Source organism: Macaca mulatta, chromosome 6 (genome assembly GCF_049350105.2).
Source record: "Macaca mulatta isolate MMU2019108-1 chromosome 6, T2T-MMU8v2.0, whole genome shotgun sequence".
In the NCBI taxonomy this organism is placed as follows: domain Eukaryota; kingdom Metazoa; phylum Chordata; class Mammalia; order Primates; family Cercopithecidae; genus Macaca; species Macaca mulatta.
Genome location: NC_133411.1, coordinates 102,759,740 through 102,787,684, shown reverse-complemented (window position 1 = coordinate 102,787,684; position 27,945 = coordinate 102,759,740). Strand labels below are relative to the sequence as shown.

The 27,945-nt window shown below is 40.2% G+C and overlaps 1 protein-coding gene across 1 annotated transcript in view; it reads left to right on the top strand.

The window, feature by feature from the left end:
* The first annotated feature begins 3,455 nt into the window (after nucleotides 1-3,455).
* PCSK1 (proprotein convertase subtilisin/kexin type 1) overlaps nucleotides 3,456-27,945 on the top strand; it is a 40,315-nt gene continuing 15,825 nt past the window's right edge. Inside the window, exons 1-8 of the mRNA XM_015140461.3 lie at nucleotides 3,456-3,840; nucleotides 7,402-7,506; nucleotides 11,282-11,392; nucleotides 13,820-13,966; nucleotides 15,291-15,367; nucleotides 21,146-21,234; nucleotides 24,414-24,586; nucleotides 25,968-26,180. Of these exons, the coding sequence (XP_014995947.1) occupies nucleotides 3,661-3,840; nucleotides 7,402-7,506; nucleotides 11,282-11,392; nucleotides 13,820-13,966; nucleotides 15,291-15,367; nucleotides 21,146-21,234; nucleotides 24,414-24,586; nucleotides 25,968-26,180 (1,095 nt within the window). The 5' untranslated portion in view covers nucleotides 3,456-3,660. The remainder of the gene's footprint in view (nucleotides 3,841-7,401; nucleotides 7,507-11,281; nucleotides 11,393-13,819; nucleotides 13,967-15,290; nucleotides 15,368-21,145; nucleotides 21,235-24,413; nucleotides 24,587-25,967; nucleotides 26,181-27,945) is intronic.

Below are 27,945 nucleotides of genomic sequence, written 5' to 3'. Positions count from 1 at the left end.
TCAATATTATTTTGTCATAGTTGACCTGTAAAATTTAGGTGGATTCTGAATCTATATGCATTCTCATATAAAGCTCCAATGATAAATTTGTCAAGAAAATAAAAAGAAAGACTGTTACATTATTTAAAATAGAATCTTACAAAAAAGTTTCATTGACAGCAGCTATTAAGAGTATAAAAAGATCATTTGTAATTAAAATGTTTTAATTAGAAATGATATATAGCCTTTTAAGCATAAAACTTCAAATAAAAACTGATATTGGTGAAAGCATATTCAGATTTCTCAATTTAACGTTATTAATATGCAATTTAATGTACTGCCCAAAATGTTATATTTTATTTTGTTATATAATTATAGCATATAAAGAAAATGTTATGAATTTCTTCACCCAGCTCCATACAGATGTCTTCAAATTTCCTCCAGTTTACCTCAGTGTGCCACAGAAATGTTGTTATTTTCTATGTTGGAAAACACTGCTATAGGTAGAATTGCCCGTATAATATGTTCTGCTACCAAAAATCTAGTTTAATTACAGACTAATTCGTTACACCTTTGAGTTAATGTGCATTTACTGTTACCCACAGCAAACAGGTAAGTCTACATGACAACTGGAAAATATTAAACCTACGTTATTTCCTTATCCATTCTTTAACATCTCTTGAAAATCTAGGAATATTATTCTGTTATTCTGTGGGTCTAGAAATGCTCTTTTTCTTGTCCCAAAAGGTTACACTGTGTCCACTTTGTGATAAATATTGAGTACATTGTTTAGTATGCTCAGGGGTATATGTTTTATTTCATAATAACAAAATGTTTTAAACATTTGTTTCCTAAGACTGAAGAGATATGGTGATCTATAGATCTCCTTTGAGCATATTCTTACATCCTGCTCATAGTATCTTCTTTTATTCTCCAAGAAACCTTAATGAATGCTTAGCTGTATCACTGGGCATTTGTGAGCATCATGAAAGGCATGGCACTCACTTGATAACTTATAATGGAAACACATCCTCTTTAGTTTCTGGAGTATCCGGTTTTCTATATGAATTAATCACATGAATCAAATGCTATTAAAACCAACTTAAGGTGATAATTGGCTCTTCCAATTTATAATATGAAGTATAATACTGATGGGCCTGGAAGTCACTACCATGATCTGCAAATCAGGATAGGACTAGTCCTTGATAAAAAAGTTAAAAATAGATTCTAAATCTACTTGCACCTCTAGTCTTGGTAGAAATTTATTTCTTCTGCATGCCAGAAGTTCTGGCAAAGAGGTTCATAGGATAAAAATCAGACAATAGCAGATTAAGTTACTGATATATGTATTGTGTTGATGAGGATATTATCTTTTGTGAGAGTTTACTTTGCCCTATTAGGTATATAAACCAAATGGTTATTCCAGGCTTATATGGTGCTCCATTTAAGAGAAATGTCTCATTAATGAGAGAAACACTGACCTTATTGCCAACACTCTGCCAAACTGATTTACTTGAACAATAATAAGAAAGGAACAAAAATATGTTCCTCCTCTGACACATCTACCATTATAAAACATTTGCCCTGGGCTTCTCTTGCCTTGCTAGTGCACAGTTAGCATCTGTCTGCTGTGAGAATGAAACACCCTTGAGAGCTCAAGGCCACAACTCGGGCTGAGGTGTGAAGGGAAAAGAAGACAGCTTACCCAGCCATCAACATTCACACATGTAGATTTACAGAACAGACAACAAAGTTATCAATCGGAGCCCATTCCATTTCATCTCGTGTGAGTTACATTGTTGTAAAACACTTCACCATATCACATGGCTTACTAACATTGGCATTTGTTTTTGTAAAGATGCTTTATGTTTAAATAAATTATCTAGTGCATATTTCTGCAAACGTGGAGGCTAATGAAAAATTAGCGCTACGGAGCCCCATCCTCCACCAAGTCTTGTCTCATTTGCTTCTTGTAAGGAACATCTCTTGCATCCTTTCCCCACTTGTTCATATGCTTTCTTTCCAACCTTCTCCCCTTTCTTCTATTTCTACAGCATAGATCGCGCCCTCAGGCGGTTGAGCTTAAAAAAAAAAATCTTCCCAGGGGCAGCAGGCTCTCTCAATTTCACCGCCTGGCGATTTTACTTTTGGCCTGAGTCCAACACGTTCCCAAGAGCTGGACACAAGTTGTCACGATCATGAACCTAACCACACTCCCCTCTGCGGCCAATTTCCTATTTTGCTGTTCAAAAAAGGGTAAGGCACATATCAAAAGGAAAACAGCTTGGTGCTGGCCAGCTACAGAAGAGTGGACGTCTTTGGTGCTCAGAAGACAGGACGTCTTTGGTGGTCAGAAGACAGAGCAGCTCCTGCTGCAGTCCTGCGCGTGTCGCTGTCCAGACCTCGGTGCTGAATACCAGGCACTGGTATCTCCCGCCAGGTTCAATCCCTCAGGGCTCGAATAGGCTCCACCATGGGAGACTGAACTCACTTCCCTAGGGTGAGGGGTGGAGAATTCATTTAGATGTTTGCTTGCTCTCCTCCCACAGGAAACCATTTTTCCACAAAGAGGCATTGTGCATTTTATGGGAAAGTAATGGCACAGCTCCAGCTCAGCACCAAAGTGAAGAGCTCTACTGAGGCAAAATGGAAAGTCGAGGTAAATAAAAACTGCTCTTTCCCTCCCTGAATCAACACAACAGCTTTTGGGACCCTAGATCCCCTTGTTGACAAATTCTTAAAAATGTTTTTTTTAAAAATCACATGATTAATCATTTTACTGATAAACACCGTAAAAGGTGGTAGTGGCGCTGGCTTTGCAATATGGGAGTATAATTATTGATATCGTTTTACTGAGGTTGAGAAACAAAGGGGAGGAGGAAGTAAACCTGTAAACTAAAGTGTTTGGTTAAAAATTCATTTTTAAAAGTATTGCTTTAACATTGTCTTGGAGACATGCTCATTTTCTTAGACAATTTAGAACAGAATTTGGGCAGTAGTAGCTTCCCTTCTTCTCCTTACCCTCCTAGCCTCTCTTTGATTTGAAAGACCTAAGAGTCTTGTTCTTCATAGCAGGTGCTGATACCCAAAAGGCCATTATAAGAATCCTATCGCCTCCCCCCTCCCTGCCACACACATGAGATAATAAATACAGAGAAAATGGATGGAAGGGTGGGAAAGCACTCCCAGCCTTTTATTCTTGGTAGTTATATTCAAATGGGGGCACTTCTCTTTGAAAAGTGAAGATGTTTCTCACGGTACAAAATTTATGGGCTGACAAGGAGCAGACTTAACTGATCCCAGCAAACAGTTCCTTCCTTTTCCTAATCCCTGGCTGCTTATTTTAGCCGCTTCTCCGCCCCGCCGGGAATACCATTCAGATCTTAGTCCAGGTAGATCTGACGTCAAGAGATGGCTTTCGTCGATTTGACGTGTAAACACTCATTTCCATTCTGGCTGGGAAGGGCTGGGGCTCCACTCAGCCTGGAGACCGAAGCGCTTCACTGAGCGCTCGCAGCCGCCCAGCCTCTCCTCGCGCTCCTCCTAGCTCTTCGCAGAGCAACCAGGAGCCAGGAGTGGTCCAGAGCCCGAGGGTGGGAAGGGGGAGTCTCTCTGGCTTTTCTCCTATCTTGCTTCTTTTTCCTCTCCCTTCCCACTCGTGTTGAAGCGAGTGTGTGAGCCATGGAGCGAAGAGCCTGGACTCTGCAGTGCACTGCTTTCGCCCTCTTTTGCGCTTGGTGTGCACTGAACAGTGCAAAAGCGAAAAGACAATTTGTTAATGAATGGGCAGCGGAGATCCCCGGGGGCCCGGAAGCAGCCTCGGCCATCGCCGAGGAGCTGGGTTATGACCTTTTGGGTCAGGTAAGAGTTTCCACTTTCAAGAAACTTTCTGGGGCCCCAGGGGACTGGCGGGACTGGAGCGCGGTCTTCCAAGTGGGAGCCCCAGGTTACACTCTCCGGAGCCCAGTGTAGCAAAGAACAAGGAGCTGCTCCCGCTCTAGCCCCTGGCGCGCTTGGAGAGAGAGAAAGCTTGCATTATTTACTGTTTGGGCTGGGCGCAGCCAAGCAGAAGGAAGCCACTGCAGCTGGGTAGGGCTTAGGCTTACTGTTGGCCGCTCTAGAATTGAAATCCATTCCCGCGCGGTTTGGAAGAAAAATCCCTCCACGCTTGTTCAGAGAACTTGAGATGCACTCAAGCTCTTACCAACCAAGCGCCCCCGGGAGAATCAGTGCGCTCCCTCCCCCGGGACTGAGGCGGTCTGCGTCAGGAGCCGGCTGTTGCCTTCTTTTCAATATGGCAGCATCAGATCCAAGTCCTGATGCAAGGGGCTAAGCAGGCTTGGGGCTGTCCGCCCTGGCAGCCTGTAAGGGCACGCCCAGGGCATTGGAAGAGTGCCAGCTGCTGGGACTGGCGACCAGGAGGTTGGGAGGCCGCGGAGTAGCCTGGGAAGCTGGGGGAGAAATGGTGGGTGAGAGACACGGGACCATCTATCTCCGTGCCCCTCTGGGGAGCTCCGGATTTTCACTGGGAACTTACAAAGTCCAAGCTTCATAACTTTGCCCGACCAGTCCCACTGCAGGGTCGAGATGCCGAACTGACTGTGGGAAAGGGATCTATTTCTTTCTTGTTCTTCAGCTAAGTACGTAATCGTTTTCCCGGGAATTTCAGCTTATTGTTGCCTGTCCAAGTGAAGGCTTGGTCAATAGGTAGCTGGTTGGAGGTGAGTGAGCGTCAAGACATTAAGTGGGAGACTGCTAATAGCTGAGCGATTCCGAGAGGACCCTAGGGAGTGTGACTTCTAAGCTAGAGCTTTCCTTTCCTTGGCTCAGAATCAAGCCCTAGCCCCCTGCTTGGGAAGTTGGTCTGCATTGAAGCGTGGGAGGAGGGAGTTGTAAAACATTTTGGCGCGTTTTTTCTGGAGGTGGTGGTTGAGACGCCGCTGGAGTCACGGATGAGTAATCGGCGGGGGCGTTGGCGATTTTGTAGACCGAACCCGCTGGGGAATTCTCCTGCTCTTGCTGGAGGCTTCATTCTTAACTTTATAAACCAAATTGTCTTTGAAATGCCCGGCAGGAAAATCTATGCAGATTGGCTTCCTGGTGTCCCAGCAGCAGATGAGTCTTTTGATTTTGGCCAGCCCTTGCCCTCTTGCCAGGCTCCGTGTTAGGGGCTGAGGAATAAGAGGGGGGAAAAAAACGCTCTCAAGTAATCAAGAATCTAGAGGAGACTAGCTTAGAGATTAATGATTGCAACTGATTGTAATTTGTGTAATAATAAAAGTTGTTCTTGAAGTCTCAATATTCATTGGTTGAAGGAATGAAAGTAGTAGGGAATTTGAGAGGGGTGAATGAAAACTGCCCAAAGGAGGAAACATTTGCACGGGGAAGAGGAGTCAGAGATTGCCAGGAGAACATAATGAGATTGGAGAAGACAGTCTAGGCATGGAAAACAGCTTGTGGGAAAACAGTGAGACATAATACAGTTTAGTAGTAAGTCTGGGAATCGCACGCAATTATTAGGAATTTTTGAGACCCAAAGAGAGCATGAGTAGCAGATGACATTGTGCTGGTGAATACTGTGGGCATCATAAAAATTATGTATGTCCTATAGGGGTAGACACTGGGGATTTAATTGTGTATTCCTTGAGCAGCTACCAAAAGGCTAAATAGCACTGGGAACTGTGTAGGAGGAGACTGGGGAAGACAGCAAAAACTAAATCTCTCTTCTTTTTCCCACCTGTTAGCTCTAGGCATGTATCTAAACCTAGACCATTCAATGTGAAAATTGCTTTTCAAAACAAATAAACAGAAATCTTAATACTAAAAAACAATACATCATCATTCCTGGGAGGATCTTTGGGTAAGGGATAGCATAGTCACAAAAGCATTAACAAATAGTGGGGAAAAACCATCCATATTTATATGTGATTTACAATGCTATATTTCCTCTATCCATTTTTAGTTAAAATGGTATTACTAACAAAAGTTTTAAAACAAACTTAACAAAAATTATTTTATTAGAATAATAATTATTTGTAGAAGACTGGTAGCACGTTCCTGGTTCTGCTTATTTCTCTTTTTGTTTAATATTACTAAAATTACACAAATTTAGCATTACTATATTGGGTACCTTATTGCCTCAGGATAAAGCTTGGATTAAGATAGTGACAAGAAGAAAAACTAGTTGACAGCAGAGAAAACAGAGCTAAGCACTGGTGATCTTTTCCTATGGCTGCTGATTTCTCTCCCCAATTCCATCCACAGCTTATAGGAAGATTCACTGAGATTCAGGCTTGGAGCAGGGCCTAAGCTTCTCTATTTTAAAATTCTCTAGGTGATGAGAATCACCAATTTAAAGAACGTGTTTCTTCAGTAATATACTGTTGTCAATTGTTTGTTTCTTAATTTTTAAAATGTAGGGTTATCTAGAGGATTTGGTAGCTTCAAATTTAGTGCTGAGTAAAGGGAGACTAGCTCAAAAGGATAATGAATATAGTTCTAAATGAACCAAAGGTGTCAATAGCTACCCAGAGAAGTATACACACTCTTAAGTGGAACACCTGCCCTAAATGTAGCATGTTCCTTTCTGAAAGCCTTGAATTAGTGGGAAATCAAATGATCACTAATAGTGGCTAATAACAATTCATCACTATGAATTCAATGGCTACATTTTATAAAAACGATAATTTATTTTAGTGAAAGTGGCACTGACCATAGATAGTATCTAGGTGTTTGCCTGCTTACCACAAATAATTGTTCTTTGAACAGATATATTTGAACAAATGAACATTTTAATATGATATTGTCACACACACAAAAACATGTATTTCCTCCAATGTGTGTAAAATAGAAGCATCACTAGTCTCCTACTGTGAGCTAGTGAGTATACTGTGAGCTCAAGCAATATTCTGAGGGTCATCTTAAAACCTCTACCAGTGCCTTCTTCATGAAGAATGTGGATGAAGCTGGAGGCCATTATTGTTGGCAAACTAACACAGGAACAGAAAACCAAATATTGCATGTTCTCACTCAAAAGTGAGAGCTAAATGATGAGAACACGTAAATACATAGAGGGGAACAGCACATACTGGGGCCTTTTGGCAGGTGGAGGGTGGGAGAAGGGAAGGGATCAGGAAAAATAACTAACGGGTATTAGGCTTAATACCTGGGTGATGAAATAATCTGTACCAAAAAAAAAAAAAAACAAAAAAACCATGACATAAGTTTGCCTATGTAACAAATTTGTACTTGTACCCCTGAACTTAAAATAAAAGTTAAAAAAAGAAAAGAAAAATATTAACTTCAGATACAAGGAATGGGCTTAATAAAAGTTGCCTACCTCTAAGTTAGCTGAGTTTTAAACTAGTCCATATATACTTGTTTGGGAAAGTGGATATTTATTTTATTTCTTTCCTTTTATAGATTGGTTCACTTGAAAATCACTACTTATTCAAACATAAAAACCACCCCAGAAGGTCTCGAAGGAGTGCCTTTCATATCACTAAGAGATTATCTGATGATGATCGTGTAAGTGTTGTACATTTGTCTTCAAACCAATACTCTAACTTACCTGCTTTCTTTATGATTTCTAATAAGAACAGAAGCATTTTGCAAATGTGGTTCTTTTTTATTGTGACCAAGATTGTTTATCAGTAATGTTTCTAATTTCTTTCCATAAAATTATAATTGCACATAATAATAACAAGATTGGGTTGAATTGGTTGAGCTAAAGTTAATTTTACACATATATATGCACTTTAATTATATAATTACATATATATCTAAAGTTAATTGTATATGTACACTCACAAATTCAGTCTAAGAGCATGAAAGTGAATGTTTAAAATGAGGGGGCAGCACTAATAAAAATGTTTGACAATACAATCAATCAACAACCTTTTACTAGGTACCTATTATGTACCAAACATTTTAATACCAATATGGGCTCAAAGAAATACATGAGCCTTACTTTCAATAACATTTCAGCATAACTGAAAAAAAGGTCTATTATTTCTATTTGGTTTTGCTGTATAAGGAGCTAGTGTTTATGAGAGAACTGTAAATCCATGTCTTCATGAGACAAATGTTTCCATAAATATTCTATTGCTGGATCCAAACCATTTGATCTCTTTTCATCCTAGTTTGTATCTTGGTTCAATGATTAGGTAACAGCAGAAAATGTACAGAATAAATACAGGTAAATAAGGTAGAGGCAATTTGAATACATAGCTAATGTACCTATTGATTTTGAAGTCTATTTTCAAGGTGAACAAATATATTAGACAATGTTGACTATGTTGGGAGTATTGTAATTTTCATACAGTGTTGCCTTTTCTCAAGGATATGCCATACTGGAAGAAATTTATCCTGATTCCAATTTACACTGATATCTTGATATCTGTGTACATGATTTTTGTTACCTAGGACACCCTGGAGAATTATGGTGAGAGATCCTCTTGGTAAGAGAATTAAAAACTTCCTTTCAACTTCCCGGCCGGGCGCGGTGGCTCACGCCTGTAATCCCAGCACTTTGGGAGGCCTAGGCGGGCGGATCACGAGGTCAGGAGATGGAGACCACGGTGAAACCCCGTCTCTACTAAAAATACAAAAAATTAGCCGGGCGCGACGGCGGGCGCCTGTAGTCCCAGCTACTCCGGAGGCTGAGGCAGGAGAATGGCGTGAACCCGGGAGGCGGAGCTTGCAGTGAGTGGAGATCGGGCCACTGCACTCCAGCCTGGGAGACAGAGCGAGACTCTGTCTCAAAAAAAAAAAAAAAAAATGCTTTCAACTTCCCAGGGGGGCAAAAAATATATGTGTATATATGTGTATATATATATACTTATATATGTGTGTATGTGTGTATATATGTATGTATGTGTATATACATATATGTATATCTATGTATATATGTATGTATATATACATATATGTATATCTATATATATGGCAGAAATAAATATATATATTTGACATATATATGACAGAAATATATATATATATATATGAGACAGGTGATAGAACTGTTGAAAGTAGATGGAATTCATGGGCCTGTAAGATAATTTGCTGTTTTATTCATTCTGAAATGGATAGCATTTTAAAAAGGAGAAGAAAAAGACAAATGAGGGTGGGGAATGGGAATGACCTGGGTCACCAGTGTTGGAATATAAAAGAAACAACCACATCCTGACAAACAATGCTGTGAAGGGACCACGGACAGTGACCCGATAGCTCATCTACACCCATTGCTAGCTCTTGTCAAGTTATTGCTTGATGTGGAAGACCAAATCAGAGGCCCTGGACCTTATTACAGAAGTTTCTTGTCCACTGAGGTCTTCCCTTACTCACTTCAAGGCAGATGGCTCATTGCGTGTGGGCTCTGAAAAGCAGAACAACTTCCAGCACTCTGGCTAGGCTTAGTCCCCCGGCTAAGCAGGAGAGAGATTTCCTTCTTTGCCTAAATGCATGCCCAAACTGCATGCCCATTAATGCACATAGAAGTCAAACTGACCTGTCTTCTCATTTTCATAGGAGAAAATTGGACAGAATAGAGCATACCTAACTGTTCTTCTTACTCAAAGTATCTCATGAAAATGAAGATGGCCCATTCTACTCTTTATACATCCCCTTGATAGCTGATTTTTTCGGGGAATCTCAAGACATTTATAGAAAAAAGCTAAGAATTTAGTCTCCAGCACAGGTATAACTTTGTAAAAAGTTAGCCCAAGAATAATTTTATTTTAGGAAGCAGTCTAGGACCATAGAAACTTGCATTGGAAGGTTGAAGTAGATGATCTTTAATGCTCTTTCCAGATCAAATTATTTATAATTAAGTACATGATACCTATTATGCATAATAGAAAGACACTACCAATTTTCCTCTATTCCATTCAGCCTGCTCTTCTAGAGATTAATATGTGATTCTGAGTTAATGACGTTAATCATAACACTGTTTTCTACAATTGGATGTTTATCTGATCAGATGGCAGAGTGCCTCCTCTTGTATCCCATTTCTAAAAAATTGCTCTTGGTTTTCATTTTATTGCTCTTTTTTGATGGAAGATAATATTCTTTCAAATCAGCTCTGTGAAATGCAGCAATAGTCTATCTTTACAAGTCTATTAATAAAATCTCCAAGTGTAAGTGACCCTCTACCTCAAAGATTAGTACTTATGCCCTAGCAGTCAGCTTCCAGAGATCAACTCAGATGATGGGCAGCATTCCAAGCATTGAGGTATTTTAAGCCAAAACAATTAAGCTTGAAAATACAAGCACTTTAAAAATAAATCATAGTGACTAATTTCTAGCTTTCAAGTTCTTCCCATTATTTTTAATAGGTTTGCAGTACATTTTTAATTGAAAATTCAGGGCAGTCTTAGTGGATGGTTTTATCCTTCAGTTGCAAATTATTTTTCAGTTTTTATTTTTGGAGCTGATTCATGAGTACTCTCACATTAACAATATTCCACCACACACTGAATTGTCATCATGCACTGAGCAGAAAAGATGTGTTTGGGGTATGAAATAGTCATGTTGCCAAGAAAAATAAGAATATAGAATTATCTTATAATGAATATAACTACAAGGCAGTCCCTCACTCTCTTAGGGCTTCAAGTATAATAGGATTATGCTGTAAATATGGGCCAGGTAATTTTCATATTGTCAGATCTCTTTGCATAATACATGAGACTGAATTAATGGTAAGTGTGCGTGGTCAGTAGTGCTATTCATCACCCAGGATATGTTTCTCATATTAAGTACTTTTAAGCAGAGGTCGAAGCACAGGGGAGGGATAGTTGCACATTTGCATGGATACAACGCCATTCTTACTTTATAAAATATTTGCAATTTCTACCTTTTGTACGTAAAGAAAGAGAAATTAATCTATAAGAGCATTATAACAGCAGTCTCTTGGCTGTTGACTTAATCCATAAAAGCAGACAAATTTTCAGCCATGGAGCCCTGAAACCTCAATATAAAAATGAGTATTATGGTCCATTTGCTGATGAAAGCAGACTGAACTTTTGCTTCCACTGAAACCACAATGTAAATAATTTGAGGGAATTATCATTTCACTGACTGCTTCTCCTCCCCCTAAAGGTGCACTTTACTGTAATAGAGGAAATGTTCATCTCCCCAGTGGGCAATCCCTTCTTCTCTCTGAGGTGCCAGTTTGATCTGTAGTCAAATGAAAATATTGCAGAGCTGCCTGAACTCTGCTAGGAAGGGTACTGGAGATAGTTAGAGGAAAGATACAGAGGTAGATATTTGACTTTTTATTTTCTTGCTATAAAAATCCTTGTAGGTGATATGGGCTGAACAACAGTATGAAAAAGAAAGAACTAAACGTTCAGCTATAAAGGACTCAGCACAAAATCTCTTCAATGATCCCATGTGGAATCAGCAATGGTACTTGGTAAGTACGTACAGAAGGACTGTGTGGGTGGCATCTGGGACCTGACTTCTTTATATTGTTACATTTGCAACAAGAATTTTTTTTTATGATGGAGGATTTCATAGGAAGCTATCTTATCTGGAGATTAGGGCTGATGGGACCTCCTTGATCTGTCTCTTCTGTTTTACTGAGTAAGGATGTCGGAAACAGTTACCTTTAGCTGCTGTGAAAAAATAGGTTGTATTTTTTGTCTTCTTAAGTTTATTCGGGGTAAGTGCAGAAAAATAATGTCTTGCAGGTTAGGGGTTCCAAAAACAGTACTTATGGCAAAAATCTCATTTGGTTAAAGTTATTCTTTAGAACCATTTAAAGCACTCACAGAGTATAGTGAACATAATTTGGCATATACAACCCTGAATGACAATTCTTATATGACACAGATGAGAATCTCTGAAAGAGGCGAAAAGAAGGAACACAAGAAAAGTCTATTGCAAATGTCTGAACTGGCAAACCATTCTACCTTTAAGATAGTTACCAAATCCTTGAGTGGAGAAATTGTTAAGTGTTGCTGTCTACCTGCAGGGTGTCCTCTCTTCTGTGTAATGTTATGTCTGTATGGTAGTAATATAGGCTAGTAGAAGGATCTGTTGTGAGAATGTTATAAAAGATTATTTCTCTTGAAAAACACAAGCTAAGACTTAGATACTTTTGTTGCATAATGGATGGAAAAGGGGATCAGTTTCTTATGACACTATCTTCTCTTTCTTTCTTTCTTTTCTTTCTTTCTTTCTCTCTCTCTTTTCTTTCTTTCTTTCTCTCTCTCTCTTTCCTTCCTTCCTTCCTTCCTTCCTTCCTTCCTTCCTTCCTTCCTTCCTTCCTTCCTTCCTTCCTTCCTTCCTCCCTCCCTTTCTTTCTTGCTTTTTCTTTCTTTTTTTTTTTTTGACAGAGTTTTGCTCTTGTTGCCCAGGCTGGAGTGCAATGGCGTGATTTCAGTTCACTGCAACTTCTGCCTCCCGGCTTCAAGCAATTCTCCTACTTCAGCCTCTGGAGTAGCTTGGATTACAGATGCCCGCCACCATGCCCAGCTAATTTTTGTATTTTTAATAGAGACAGGGTTTGTCACATTGGTCAGGCTGATCTCGAACTCCTGACCTCGGGTGATCCACCCGCCTCGGTCTCCCAAAGTGCTGGTATTACAGGCATGAGCCACCGCACCCAGCCTCTTGCCACTATCTTAAGTATTTGCTCATTGCAGCAGAAGAGACTTATCAGTTAACACTTGTTGTGCATTTCCTGTGTGACGAACAGTATTCTAAAATGTTTGATATGAATTAATTCATTTTGTTCTCATGATTATCTGTGTTGTAGAAATAGTACTTATGCTCATTTAACAGATGGAAAAACAGAGATATTGGAAAGTAGAATAATTTGCCAAAATCCATGGCTGCTAGTGGTGGGACCATAATTCATGACTCCAGAGTCTATACTCTTAACAACTACAGTCTAAAATTGCTCCTACAACTGACATAAAGGCCTTCTTCTCTGACTTTGGCCAACAATCTGTTGGCCAAACAGTTCCAGCCTCCTGTGATTCAGCTTCATACCAGCCTGATAAATACCTGTCACCCCACTCCCCCAACCTCTTTATGGGGAGGAGGGCACAACAGCAAGAGGGCAGTTCCTTCACTGACACTTTTGATTGTAGTTATTTATAGATTTCTTATTGACCCTTTCACCAGGTACCTGGCATTCTTTTACTGTCTCTCTCTCACAGGCTTAGAAATGTGCTTGTATCTGTGTTCTCTTGCTACCCAACTTATCTCCTGTACAGTCCCACACACTGACTATCAGAAAATGTATTTGAAAAGGAAAACCCTGAATCTCCTCTCACAGATACTTATCCCCTGAATCACTCATACTTAAAAATAGGCAATTACATTGCAATTCCTGAGGCAATCAAGTCTCCTGAGCATTCCAGGTTCTGCTTTTTGTTTTAGATGAAAAATTCTAAAACATTCATGAACGACTATGCACTAGGCAATATAATGAGAGCTCAATGTGGCAATGGAGAATCAGGATTTGGGGGGAGATGAAAACATCGACTATCAAATAGACCTTCCGTAGATGAAAGGGTTGAGCATGTTATTATAAATGAAAGACATTTAGGGATAAAATTCTTCAAAGCCACGTAGTTCAAAGAGAAGGAGCACAGGTGATTCATCTTTTCAAGTGATGTCCATTTGGGACAATTGGGAGAAGAGCAGCACTCTGGGGGTTCATTTGGCCCTACTCTCAACTTTGTTTTTTCATTTCACTGAATTGGCTTCTTCTAAAGAGTAGAGTGACCCAAGGAAAAAGAAAGATGGGTCTCCAGGTTGGAACTTAAGTGCTCATTTTGTAGCAAGCTAATTATGACTTTACAAATGCTTCTTTGTTTTTCTTTACCAGCAAGATACCAGGATGACGGCAGCCCTGCCCAAGCTGGACCTTCATGTGATACCTGTTTGGCAAAAAGGCATTACAGGCAAAGGAGTTGTTATCACCGTACTGGATGATGGTTTGGAGTGGAATCACACGGACATTTATGCCAACTATGTAAGTGTGTGCCTTCTCATGACTGACTTAGGGAGCTGTCTGTGCAGACGCACAGTTAAGGCTTTCCTTCTTTTCAATGGGATGCTGCTGTGGTGTCAGTCCCTGGGATTATGGGCCAAGGTTTTGTCCCTTCTCCTACTTCCCACTAGCTTACATGAATTTATTTTGTACCAGTAGGCACTGAAATAATTCAGTGGGATCAAAAATTGCACAAAAGTATATGTGTTGGGAGAAGGAGGGGCAGTGCCTATACCAATTAAGTTACCAAAATCCATTGACTTTGAGTTGCTCAGTGTTTGGGGGCATTAAAGTAATCAAATTAAGCCCCTTGCCTGAGATCATTTCCACAGTTTCCCTCCTCACCTCTTTTATGAGTCTATATCCCTGACATTGTAAAATTATATAAATGTGATTTCTTCCATGCAAATCCAAAGTGAATAATACACAATGCACCTATGCCAAGCTGAGAAAGGAAAAGTTTTCTAGAAATGGGAAAATAAATAAAAAAACAATTTGTTTCATTGTTTACGAAGCTTATAATATAATATGAACACCATCATATATCTTAGGTCTTTAGATCAGGAGGCTGGTGTTTCATCTTTAAGATTATCCCTTGTTTTTCTCTCATCCTTTCCACCTATCAAACATTCCCCGGCTCTAATGCCAAGCTAAAGAGCTAAGGAAAAGAGAAGGACAAATAGTAGCACAGAGTAGAAATTAGGAATGATTGAAATATACGGAAAGCATTGAAAAGTAACAGTAATGGTATGTGGAAGGCGTTTAAGTGTAGCTATGGGGTTGGAAAAAGGAGTGGAACCTGGAAGCTTGTCTTGAATTTCAAACACCCTCTCTCGAATTAAATTATGTTTATTTAGTGTGCCTGGGAGGCTGAAGGAGAACACCATGGACCTGAGTCCCATCTCCAGCCACCTCTTTGCACCTATATTCATAAGAGAGATGAGTGTCAAAGTATCACTAACTAGCTTTATGGCCTTAGGGAAGTCATTTAACTTCTCTGGGCCTCAATTTTCTCATCTGAAAACTGAGGTGACTGAACTAAGTAAACTAATTCCTTCCAGCTCCAATATCCTATGAGTGTCTGTGAACCATAGGCTTGGTAACATTCACTGAGAATTGAATGCTGGTTGTGTTCATCATGTCTGCCTGGTTTGTGGGTATAATAAATATTCAGTGACTCGGCCAGAAACGCTAAAATGCAGGCTTTTGAGCTATCAGCCAGGATGGGAAGGTATAGGGTACCTTCGGAAGTGATGCTTTTTTTTTTTTTATGATGTCACAGTGTTGTTTTTTGTTGTTTCTTTAGGATCCAGAGGCTAGCTATGATTTTAATGATAATGACCATGATCCATTTCCCCGATATGATCCCACAAATGAGAACAAGTGAGTAAATGTGCAATTGGGTGAAATAAAGTACTTTACAATGCTTTTATCTTGTTTGAGAAAATTATACCATACATTTCATCCACATTTCAGCGCTCAGAAAATGTTAATGCACAACATCCATATGACAATATTTTGTTGCTTTTAAAACAGAAACCAAAGTTTCTATTTTTATATTCCCTTTAGTTTATAGAACCATATTTTCATTAAACTTCTTACATTATGAAATTCTCCTCTCAAATGTTACTGAATTGTTGTAGCTTTAGAAAGAATGTTTGAGACATAAAGAGTACACACTTTAAGCCCATCCCTCCCATCAATTCCTCTATGAATCTTTTACTCTTAGCAACATGCTTTATGTTAGTCATGAAAATAAATATATGTAAAGAAATGGATATGAACAATGCCCACAACTTCCGACGGTGGCTACAGTCACCCTCACCAGTTCTCTCAGAAGAGCATGGCCAGACTCCAGACAAGAGAAATGCCTCTGAGTTCTGACCCCTGAATCCAATGCAGTCTCCAGGGCATTGAGCCAGTGGGAAGTCTCCTCCAGAGTTCCTGCTGCTATAAGGCCATAGGAAAGAGAGGAGACAGCACCCGACTCCCAGATTAACTCTCTCTCCCTTGAAGCCACATTGTGGTGAGAGAGGCCAAGAGCCACAGAGGCCAAGAGCACGATCTTCTAAAGTGAGAGGTGAAAGAAAGACCCAGAGGCAAGAGAATTTCAACTTCTCTCCTAGTCCCAAAGAAACTTCACCCTCTAGGCATGTGGACCCTCAAAGTGTCCGTGCCCATGGGAGAAACCATCTTTGTTCATACCGATGTTCTCACAGACATTAAGGAGACATTCAAACTTTCCTCTTCATTTTCTCTACACAGAAGAGACTTGCACCAAAATGATCAAAGCCAAGGTCAAAATTAGGGTTTGCTACTACAAGTGAGGATGGAAAAAGCCAAGCATCTAATAGCTCTTGGTATATGTCACATGAATGCTTCTCTCTTCTCTCTGGATGGCTCTGTCTCTTGGACTGTTACCCAACTTGAGTCAGACAAGTCTGTCTCTGTCTCTCTCTGCCTCTCTCTCACTCCCTCCCTTCCTCCCTCCCTTATTCTCCCTCAGAACTCCAAAGCGGCTGGTGCAGTAATATGGATCTAAAGTTATTTCTTTCTTTGGATAGTCCTCCCTCCAGAAAGCCAACAAACCCCAGGATGGGAGGCTGGGGCACATGGACTTGGCCTCAACTTCTGGGTGTTTATTTCTTCCTTGGGGAGAATGGGAAGCTTGTGGATAGTTCAGGGATACGACTTCTTTCAGTACCATTTATTTCTTTGAGGTTGAGTAAAGGGGTTAACTGCAAATACCCCTTAGAGGTGAAAACATTCCGGTAAAAATACAATAGGAACCTCTGGCAGGGGTACCTTTGGAGGAAAGTGAGAGTGTCTCGAGAGCTTATAGCAGACCCTCAGACAAACTTTTCACTGTATGTCTGAAGCAGGATAATGCAGGACCAGTAGGGATTTCTACTGTTTTGGGGCACAGCCTTGTAATGTAGTTATGGCTTTGCCAATTCCCAGAGGAGAGGGTGACCTGGGGAAATCACTACTTCTCTCTGCCTCTACTCCATTTTCTTCCCCTAAAATGGGTGACGACGTACCTTCTCCCTATGTTTCTTAAATGAACTTCCTGAGGAAATGGGTAATAAGTACTTGGAAGAAAGTACTTGGGAAATCTGTTCCCAGACACTTGAGTGCAGCTGAGGTGACTTAGATGGAGGCACTGGCTCCTTCCTAGGCAGTATACGGTCCTTCCAGGCAGAGCCTGAGTCTGGCCTCAGGATCCAGTGTGGGTGATAACTTGTGTGATGGCTGCATAGTGGGTGAATTCTTGATGAACTGATATTCTCTGGAGTTTCTCCAGTCAGGAGATGGAACACTCAGATCTTCCTCAAAACAAAGGGGATCTCACAGCACAGCATTTATAATAGTTGTTTTATATATATGAATGTCATAATTATAATAAAATAAAATTTCCTTGACTCAGGGAGCTGCAAAGGCCCCAGGGAAGAAGCTCATATAATGCTATTTGTTTTGTGCCTGAAAGCTCTGAGCTTCCAGATCATAGCCTGCTGTGAACCTGCCACATAGCATTGAGAAAGCATGGCATAGCCCAACAGTTAAGAGCAGACTTGGGAGCCAAATTTAGGTCAAATTTTAGATCTGCCACTTAGTAGTTGGGTGATCTTGAGCAAATTATTTAACTTCTTTGTGCTTAAGTTTTATCATCTTTTGAAAAAGAATCTACTTCCTTGAGTTAGAGGTATTAACTGATTTTATATATATATATATGTGTAGAGAGAGAGAGTGAGGTATTAAGTGAGTTTATACATAATAAGTATTACATAATATATAAAATACTTCATTGAGTTAGAGGCTTTAAATGAGTTTATATGTGTATATATTAAATGATATATATGTATATATATTAAATGATATATATGTATATATATTAAATGATATATATGTATATATATTAAATGATATATATATATAAACTCACTTAAAACCTCTAACTCAATGAGGTAGATTATTTATCTCTATATCTGTCTATCTAGCATTTAAACAAATTGATTTGTTTAAAAATTATTCCACAAGATAGTTTAAATACTACCCTTATTCTGGTTAAAATATTCTTGTCACACATGCTATTTAAGCCATATATGTGTGTGTGTGTGTATATCTATCTATCTATCTGTCTATCTATCTATCTATCTATCTATCTATCTATCTATCTATCTGTCTATCTATCTATGGCTTAAATAACATGTGCGACAAGGATATTTGGCTTGGGCATATGTACATATATGGCTTGGACACTAGTACATAAAAAAGTTAAATAAGTGTTTGCTGTGGTGATGATAATGATGATAATGATCACAGCTATTCATTTAGTAACTGAGGTAGACCTCCTTTCAGTGAGAAATCAACATGACAAGAATAATATCATCTGATGGGAGCAGCAGAGACAAGTCAATTTTCTGAGCCAATTCAGAATCTGCTATTTGGAAATGACATAATGAGCAATTCTCTCTCAGGATCCTCTTGACTATCTACCAAAAAGGTGGCATCCTTATCATTTATCAGAAGGTATAATAAAAAGTAGAGTTGCCTCCTAGCATGTTGTCAGACATAAATCCCTTAGGTTTGGAAAATGGATGGCCCCATTTTGTCTTGGCCTTTACAGCAATTGGAGAGGTATTATATCCCAATTCCAAGAGTATTATCTCTTTAAACTATCTGTATTGCTGTTGTTCTTTATTACCATGTAAATGAGATTAATAGAAGCTGCATTTGAATGCTACTCTGAAAGTCAAAAGAGGAATCACTAAATAATAAAAACTTAACAGTGCAGGTAATGCTTACTATTAAGCTGGCATAAATCTGTATTCAGTATTTCAACACCAATTACAGACTGTTTTTCTAGTTAAATAACAAGTGTGACAAGAATATTTTAACCAAAATAAGGGTAGTATTTAAACTATCTCGTGGAATAATTTTTAAACAAATCATTTTGTTTAAATGCCAGTTACTACCATTGTTCTAAGATAATAGAGAGTTCTTTTACTGCAGCACCTCACTTAGAAAAGAAAAAGAGCTGCAGCCTATAAAGAATGACATAGGAACACTTCTCTTTCTCTCAATGTTTGGAGGTGGAATGTGAGGATAAGAGGAGGAAAACATGTCAACACATATTTGTACCATGATCCTCCTGCAGCTTTCACTAGAGAATAGTCCTCCATATACAAGGAGAGATAAATAATAGGTGCTGTCACACTGCATCATTTTTTAGGACAAAGGCACAATCCTGGGGATGTCTGTCAGCAGGTTGATTCTGTTGGCTCAGGCTGAAGACTTGCGCTGGATTCTTTTGCTGACCTGAGCCCTGTCTCCCATCCTGTATACATGGAAATATATAAGAAGGCAGTGGTAACTTCTGGAAGTACATTTCTTGGAGATGACAACTGAATTACTCCTTCTACTAAGACAAAGAGCGTTAATCCATCCACAAAGCATAAGGTGCCTTCTGTGTGTTCAGATGTGCACACTTTTCTCAGAGAATGGGTGTGGTCAGGACGGCTTCAGTTGTAAATGAAAGAATCCTAACTCAAACATTAAGTAACAAAGAGATTTAAAAAATATTCACCCAAGTGATGTTCTAGTTTCTGATGTTGCAAGATCCAAGAGCTCAAACAATATGTTCTCAGGACATCAAGAACTCTGTTTCCATCTCTAGTGCTGCTCGCCTCCGCTTGGCGTCACTTTCAATAGAATCCTGCCTGGCAGAGCAAGACCCATATGACTCACATGGAACTTAAAGCTCATGATTCCCAAGAAAGAGTAGGGTTTCTTCCCTATAATCTGCATCAGTCCTTGAAAGCTGTCTGAGAGGAGGGGCCCCAAGATTGAAAAAAAATCACAAAAAGTCAGGAGGGTAAGTTTCCCAAAAAGGAAAATTCTAGCATACATAAAAGAAGCAGGTGTTTGCTGCATCGGGGAAGATCTTGAATTAAAGATAATTATATTGTCCTGACTTAGAATTCCTAGCCAGGATTAACATGAAGGAGCAGGAATTTTATTTTGTGGAAGAAGACCAGAAAATCATCTTTGTTACTTTAGGAAAAAGAGAAGTCAAACAACTCTTCTTGAGGGCCCAGTCAATTTAGGAATTTTATATTCCATGCTATGCTGAATTAATAGATGGCCAGTATAGTAGAACTGAAATGGAACTGGTCAAAATTATTGCTCAGAGCTAACCCTTCCTCTCTTTCACTCTATGTTGGTATATCTGGTAGACTCCTCCAAGCCACCAACAGCCTTCACACTGTTACCGGTTGTTTCCACAACAGAACAAAATCATGAAATAAATGAATTCACATTAATGTGCTTTTGGCTTACTGACCCTCCTGAGTCAGGACGGTGGTGGGAAAAGACAATTATCATCCTCAGAATTTCAGAACTGATGCTTTAATGGTGGAATTTGGTGTTTTGAAGATGCATTTTTCTTCCAAATACTCTGAAATCATAAATTACTCTCTTTGCTTAACTGCAAAACCAATCATGTTCAGGCTTCTGGCCCCAGTTAGGATTTCAGGAGCATCTTGGCTTTCCAATTAGCTGAGAATGTCTTGCAAATATCTCAAGCTCCTCTTGGTACCAGATAATCTTCAGATATTTTAGTGTGCATATATTTAGAGGAGAGGAGAAGGGCTTAATAGGGACTTGTTCTATCATATCCTACTAAGGCTGATCAGGGATAATCCAATCCAAGTCAGTCACTAGGGAGAGAAGTGAGGAGCCACTTTGCTACCAAAAAGTACAAAGCAGAAGTCATTTCTTTGAAATTGTTTCTGAATGTCAGAGTTCTTATAATTGTATCAATAATTAACACTTACTGGGTTCTTACTATCTGCCATCCACTGTTCTAAGTGCTTTACATATAATTTGTCATGTGACCAAGTCTTTGAGGACAAGTAACTTACCCAAGGTCACACCCTTAGTGAATGGCAGAAGCCAGAATTTGAAACCACATACTTTGGTTCTAGTACTTGTGCCCTTCATTTGAACATAAGTTTTATCTCATAGTGATCTAAAACAAAAACAAAAGCAGTAACAAGGTTGACAAAAAGTTAATATATCTATGCCCCATTAATTCATTCATATGCAAAACAAATGTTTGTTCTTCTGTATGTTTTATAATTCTTATTTTTCAATCCTCAGACATGGGACCAGATGTGCAGGAGAAATTGCCATGCAAGCAAATAATCACAAATGCGGGGTTGGAGTTGCATACAATTCCAAAGTTGGAGGTAAAACAGAGGATTGTCCCTATAGTTTGGCACTTTAATGTGAAGCTTATGTCACCCATTGTGAATGAGGGAGGGGAGCTTTTCTTTTTAACAACTGGAGGAAGAAATTAGCCCCATGCAAAAGTTGCTACAGGACCTGAATATGATTTGCAAGCAAGTCAATAGATATGGATTCCTAGAAAATGGATAGTTGAATATAGCCTATACATCTTTGCAGGAAAAAAAATGTGGAAATGCTGAATAGCATTTGAACCAAATCTAATTTTCTCTATGTTCTGATTTAGAATGGTTTGTTATTGAGTGCTTGCTGAGGAAACAGAAGGAGGAGGTAAATTTAGGCAAAGACTTTTCCTGCCTCTCAATTCTGTAGAAGTTCTTCACTTTATAGAAAAGAACAGCTTCAAAGTTTTAAAAAATACATACTTATTATATTAAGTAGCCAAATTTTATCTTTTATAGCAAGGATGTAGAATCTCTAATTGTTTTCATCAGTGTCCTTATGGGGAAACACATGGTAAATTGCATTAGGGCAACTGTGGACATTTTAATAAAGAAACTATTTACAAGAATTAGAGAAAACCAACAAGGGGCTAAGAAGTGGTAGACAGATGTTACCACCTTTAACCTTAAGAAGCAAAGGGAAGGAGAAGCCTGTAGAAAACAGAGAGGAAAAGCTGTGGTCACAGGAGAGAGCCACTGGATAGGCCTTGAGTACAACAACAGAGCTACTTGTAGGCAAAGGGGATTCAGGCAAAGGAGAGCTACTTCTAGGCAAAGGGGACCCAGGGGTATAGGCACCTCATTCTCCTCTTGATTCCCACCCTCTTGCTGGTGTCTTCAGTTGGCTGAACCCATTAGAAAGAGAGAGCCCATTGATGCAGTCCATGTTCTAATGGAGAAGAGTGGAAAGTGAATCTGCAGGGGCCAACAGAAAAGATAAAAATGGTCTCTCCTCTTTATGCTATCCCTACCTCAGGCTTTCGGGTTATGTTATAAGCTTCAAGTTTAGTTCGGTTTTCAAAAACTATAATCACAAAAATAATCTATTGTAGAACATGTCAATTACAATAAAACCCCATAAACTCTACATGAGTATACCTTGCATTTGGTTGTGCATTCCTTTTTAGAAATCAAATAAATATACATCCTGACATGTAATGCATCTTTCATGAATACAGGGCACTCTTAGAATTTTAAGTGTCATTCCTGATTCCTTTGATACTAACATCTTCAAAGTGTTCTGTTAATTTTTTTAAAAAGGGAAGGGAGAAGCACAAATTATGTAATCAGCTAGTAAAAGAATTCACTCTTTAAGTCATAACGAACTAAACAGCTATTGTTTGTGAAAGAATCATCTGATCCCTTCATTTGGTAGCGAAAGAATCAGAAGCAAGCTTCTCAAGGTAATGAAAGCTAGTTTGTGGCAGTGTAGAACTGAAACACAAGATTCCAAGCCTACTGATGCTTTCCATTACTCCATCCTTTGATGGTCTGGCCCCAAATGCATTTTTTACCAATAATCTTCATTTATTAGGCACCTATTGTATGTCAGTGAATTACTCTACAACATACTATAGACAGTGCATCCTGGTGGTTAACAGATTTAGGGGCTAGATTTGTAGGGTTCAAATTTTGGCTCCTCAATTTCAAGCTGTGTGGCCTTGAGCAAGTCACTATCCCTCCTGGGCCTGAATCTCTCCATTTATAAAGTGAGGAGAATTACAGCACTCACCTCAAATGGTGGTTGCAAGGTTTAGATGAGTTTATACATGTAAAGCCTGTGGTTTGGTGGCTGCACATAATGAATGCACATGAGCTGTTTTTATCATCCCTATTTTATAGTTGAAGAAACTGAGGTACAGAGGGTTAAGTGGCTTGCCCAAGAGTCCCCAGCTAGTAAGAAGCAGAGCTGGGATATTTTTCCTACATGCTTTTTCTTAGCTCACTGCAACCTCTGCTTCCCGGGTTCAAGCATTTCTTGTGCCTTAGCTTCCTGAGTAGCTGGGATTATAGGTGTACACCACCATGCCTGGTTAATTTTTGTATTTTTAGTAAAGATGGGGTTTCTCCATGTTCACCAGGCTGGTCTTGAACTCCTGGCCCCAAGTGATCCACGCACCTCGGCCTCCCAAAGTGTTGGGATTATAGGCATGAGCCACTGCACCTGGCCCTAAATGCATTTTTAAGCAATTTCTTTTTCACAAATACAACTTTCACTGATCATATCAATTACTTATCATTTTACCTTTGCTCCATAGTAAATAAGTGTGAAAATCTAAGGCTGTGCACTTTATTGCATTACGAGCCTGAAGCCAGAAATAACCAGGTAGCTGCCTGTAATCTGTCCAGATTGCTTTTGCCTTCCTGGCTCTTGAATTCATAAGTCTGATGACTGGTGACAGCTTGTTGGAAAGCACGAAGAGCTACCGCACCTACGTTGTCCTGATGAAAAATGATTCCCCCTTGGGAGTGAAATCCATGGCAATGATTTCATCCTTGAGATCATTTAGAAGAAAAGGAAGCATGTTCCTTGAAAATGTTTCTTAGCAAACACATGAAAGGATGGCCTCTGGGTTATTTTTAATCAGGGCTTAGAAACAAAAGTGCTTCTTTCCCTATTTGTTAGTTTCCTGTTGTGGCTAGATCTTTTGAAGCTACATGTTTCCTGTCCAGAGTCCTTGTGTGGCACAGACTGGGCCACAGCCATTTGTGGGACAGCCATGAGCAGGTGCATCATGGGAGGGCTGCTTGGAGGGTCTTTCTAAAAGCTGGCCTATCATTTAGTTGGGGTGGGAGGGAGGGCAAACATTTTGTAATTGGCAACAATCACTGCCATTTCCTCTCATCCAAGGATGCTGCTCCACTTCAGACTCAATGCCCAGAGGTATCGCTGGGAACAGAGCCTTGAGTGGGACTCCCCCCTCCCCCACAAAAAAATCACAGCTGCCTAAACAGTGCATAGTATTATCTCCAAAGTGCGACAAAAAAGCTTACGGGGGCAGCGACATGTTCCTTCCTTCTGTGGTGTCAGTAGCTGGGTTACAGAAATTGGGGACATCTAGTAGTTACCTGGTTCTTGACTCTTAAAGTCCTTTAAAAATACAAATAGTAAGAGTATTGGGCTTTTGTCCATGTACATACTGACATCAACCTTTGTGCGTGTTTATTTTGTTTCTCAGGCATAAGAATGCTGGATGGCATTGTGACGGATGCTATTGAGGCCAGTTCAATTGGATTCAATCCTGGACACGTGGATATTTATAGTGCAAGCTGGGGCCCTAATGATGATGGGAAAACTGTGGAGGGGCCTGGCCGGCTAGCCCAGAAGGCTTTTGAATATGGTGTCAAACAGGTAAGACACTTAACATAGACCCACATGAAATGAAACCTGACCATCTGGATATGGGGAGAAGGAAAGAACACTTAGGTTACATGGAAAAACATTGTTGGAGATATCTTAACAAAGTCTTTTACAATTTTAAATGCAGTTAGAGAGCCAAATCATTCTTCAGAGGGATGAGAGTTAAGGCTTAAGAAAGTTTTCCCTATTTGTGGCCAGGCACGGTCACTCACGCCTATAATCCCAGCAGTTTGGGAGGCGAAGGGAGGCAGATCACTTGAGGCCAGGCATTTGAGACCAGCCTGGCCAACATGGAGAAACCCCACCTCTACTAAAAACACAAAGATTAGCCAGGTGTAACTAGGTTGCACTCTTCTGCAACCTAGTTTAGACAGTAAAACCATGGTCTCAACTTAGATGCTTATAGCGCCAGCTACTCGGGAGGCTGAGACACAAGAATTGCTTGAACCCCAGAAGGCGGAGGTTGCAGTGAGCTGAGATTGCACCACTGCACTCCAGCCTGGGTGACAGAGTGAGACCCTTCCTCAAAAATAAAAATAAATAAGTAAAATGAGTTTTCCCTATTTGGGTCTGAGGTTGAATGGAAATGTATTACTTTTAGCATATTTATTTTAAAAGTACTTCTGGACATTTCTTTCTCCTTACTCATTTTCCTACTGCTTTTGGGTTTTTACACTAGTAAAAAAAAATACCCAGACTTCTTCCAAGTGCTCTGGAAATGCTTTTCAAATATAGAAGCGTGCTGCCTTCTGCTCTGCACGTGCCTGTTGAATACCCGTGCCTTGGTTGGGTTGCTCCGTCACTTGGGTTTACTGTATTCTTGCACAGATTCTAAAGCCTTGTGCTCCACAAGATGAAACAAAAGTAGAAACTCTGGAGAGCACAAATTGAAAAATCATAGAAAGGGCGGCTTTGACGAGTTCCATTCAATTGAAGAGTCCCTTTTAATGCAGCTGCAAGGCAGATCTGAATAATTCCTAATTTTGTCATTCTATCAGTCAGCCAGAAGATTGAAGCAGAAAGAAAGAGAGGAAGTTCAAAGATTCAAGTGCAGTGACACAAACCAAGAGAAGGGTGGAAAAATATGAGCAAGTGCAAAACGCTAGATTATGAATCTGCATAAGAATGAAAAGTGTGTGCTCAGCCCTACCCCAGGAGGGCCCAGAGACTGGCAGGGCCAGAGTCCAGTGGCTTATAATATACAGCCTTGTGAGATTTCCAACATTGAAGCCAAAAGATCTGGAATTGAAAATAGATCCCAAAAGGCTGCCTCTGAGAATTTCACACACGTAGTTGTTGGGGGTTTTATTGGGATATAACAGTGACCCCAATAGATGATAACAGATGATATGCATTCTGGCTTTTCCTCTAGGGGAGACAGGGGAAGGGGTCCATCTTCGTCTGGGCTTCGGGAAACGGGGGGCGTCAGGGAGATAATTGTGACTGTGATGGCTACACAGACAGCATCTACACCATCTCCATCAGCAGTGCCTCCCAGCAAGGCCTATCCCCCTGGTACGCTGAGAAGTGCTCCTCCACACTGGCCACCTCTTACAGCAGCGGGGATTACACCGACCAGAGAATCGTATGTTGCTTTTGTCTAATTCTCTCTGCTTAGGTAGGAGAGCGTGGCATGCATGCAAAATGATTCCCCTAACTGACCTTTGGTACGATTGATTTGCTTAAGCTTGATGTCTCAGTTGGGGAGACTCACACTTACTCGCTTAAAAGGCTGGCATCCATCAGAAAGTTTTCTCTCCAGGGATAATGACACTTCTGCCAAGATGATCTTCCCCTCTGTCATTTTTAAACCCAGCCTTGAGAAGCCACCAAACCTGTCATTACACACAGCCGAGACTCCAAATGTCTTTTCTGCTTGTCTGATGCCTCCCTGTAAACAGTCTTAAAGGAGATTTCACCGTTGTAGGGGCCTTATCACCTTTGTACTTGCTGATCCTTTAACAGCAGGGATATAGTCTGATGGGCCTGTAGCAGATGATAAAAATACAGAGTCTACACCACCTATGTCTCCTAAGAATGGATGACCCACAGGAAAATAGCAGTTTCAGTGTCCCCTGAGGTGAACTGCTCAGCATCTGGGTAAGCAGCTCAGGGAGGTTGTATGCTCAGAGAGCTCCTCCAGCCCACGCTTGCCTGTGCCTTTGCTTCCATGAGTCAGATGGCCAAGGGCAATTATTGGATTTCCCTTCAAGGGCATGATGATGGAGGGGCATTTAGGGGCTTTGAGAACAAAGGGAGGCACTTTTAATTTAAAAATGTGAAGCCCCCAATTTAACTCCTGACACAGAAAGCACCAACTAGCTAAAGTGTATAGATCCTATCTCAATGAAATAGCAGGTCATGATCTAATTAGAGGGTGGGTGAACCCTATAATAATGACCTTGGAATGCATGCAAGATTCCTATTAACGGCATCTCAACAAAATTGTCAGCATGAATATCTTCTTCATACAGGATCACTTCTGCAACCTAGTTTAGACAGTAAAGCTGTGGTCTCAACTTAGAAGTGTGGGCCTGCTTCTCATGCGCATCTCTTCAGCTACTCAAGTAATAGACAGTGACATTCCACCCAGGGGTTTTTATGGCAGACATATCTTACAGGTTTTGAAAGGGGCATATCAGACATCTGCCCCACTTGTCTTCAGAGTCCCTGGTTGTTGTCATTTCCCCGGGTGTCCAGAGCTCCCTTTAGGAAACGGCCTGTTAGGCATTTCAGAATCACCATTTCGTAGACTGTTCCTTATCTGGAGTACCCTGCACTGAAGCAGAAGAAAGATTTTCTATCTTTGTAAAACTCCCTCGGTAAGAAAGCCAGCCTTAGGAGAGACAGCTGGTGGATTCTATTTGAGACAGCCTCAGTAACATAACCTTTTTCTTACGCAAACCTTTTCCTCAGCATAGTCATCTCTGGGGGCTTGCTTGCGTCAACAGGTAAAAAGGGCAACCTTGCTTCCGCAGCCCTCTGAGGAGCGGAGCCATCATAACTTGAGAAATTCAGCAACTCCAAGCAGGAAGCCAATGGAGGTGATAATAGAACAAATTATTTTTTTACACCTCCCTCCCACACATCGAAATATCGAGCTAGAACTTCAGTGCTGGAGCCTGGGTGGGTGTCTTGTTAGTAATCCCTTGGCCCAACCAGCAGCGCCGTGGTCCTTATGGCAGACAGGAAGTCTTTTTAGTCTCTTCCGTTCATCTCAGCAATCTCTTCATTACCCTAAAGTTAGCTGGGGTAATTCCTTACTTGCAAGAAAATTATGTAAAACTATTTTCACAGAGAATATCTCGGTTAAGTCTCAGCCTATGAGTCAGAAAATATAAATCACATTT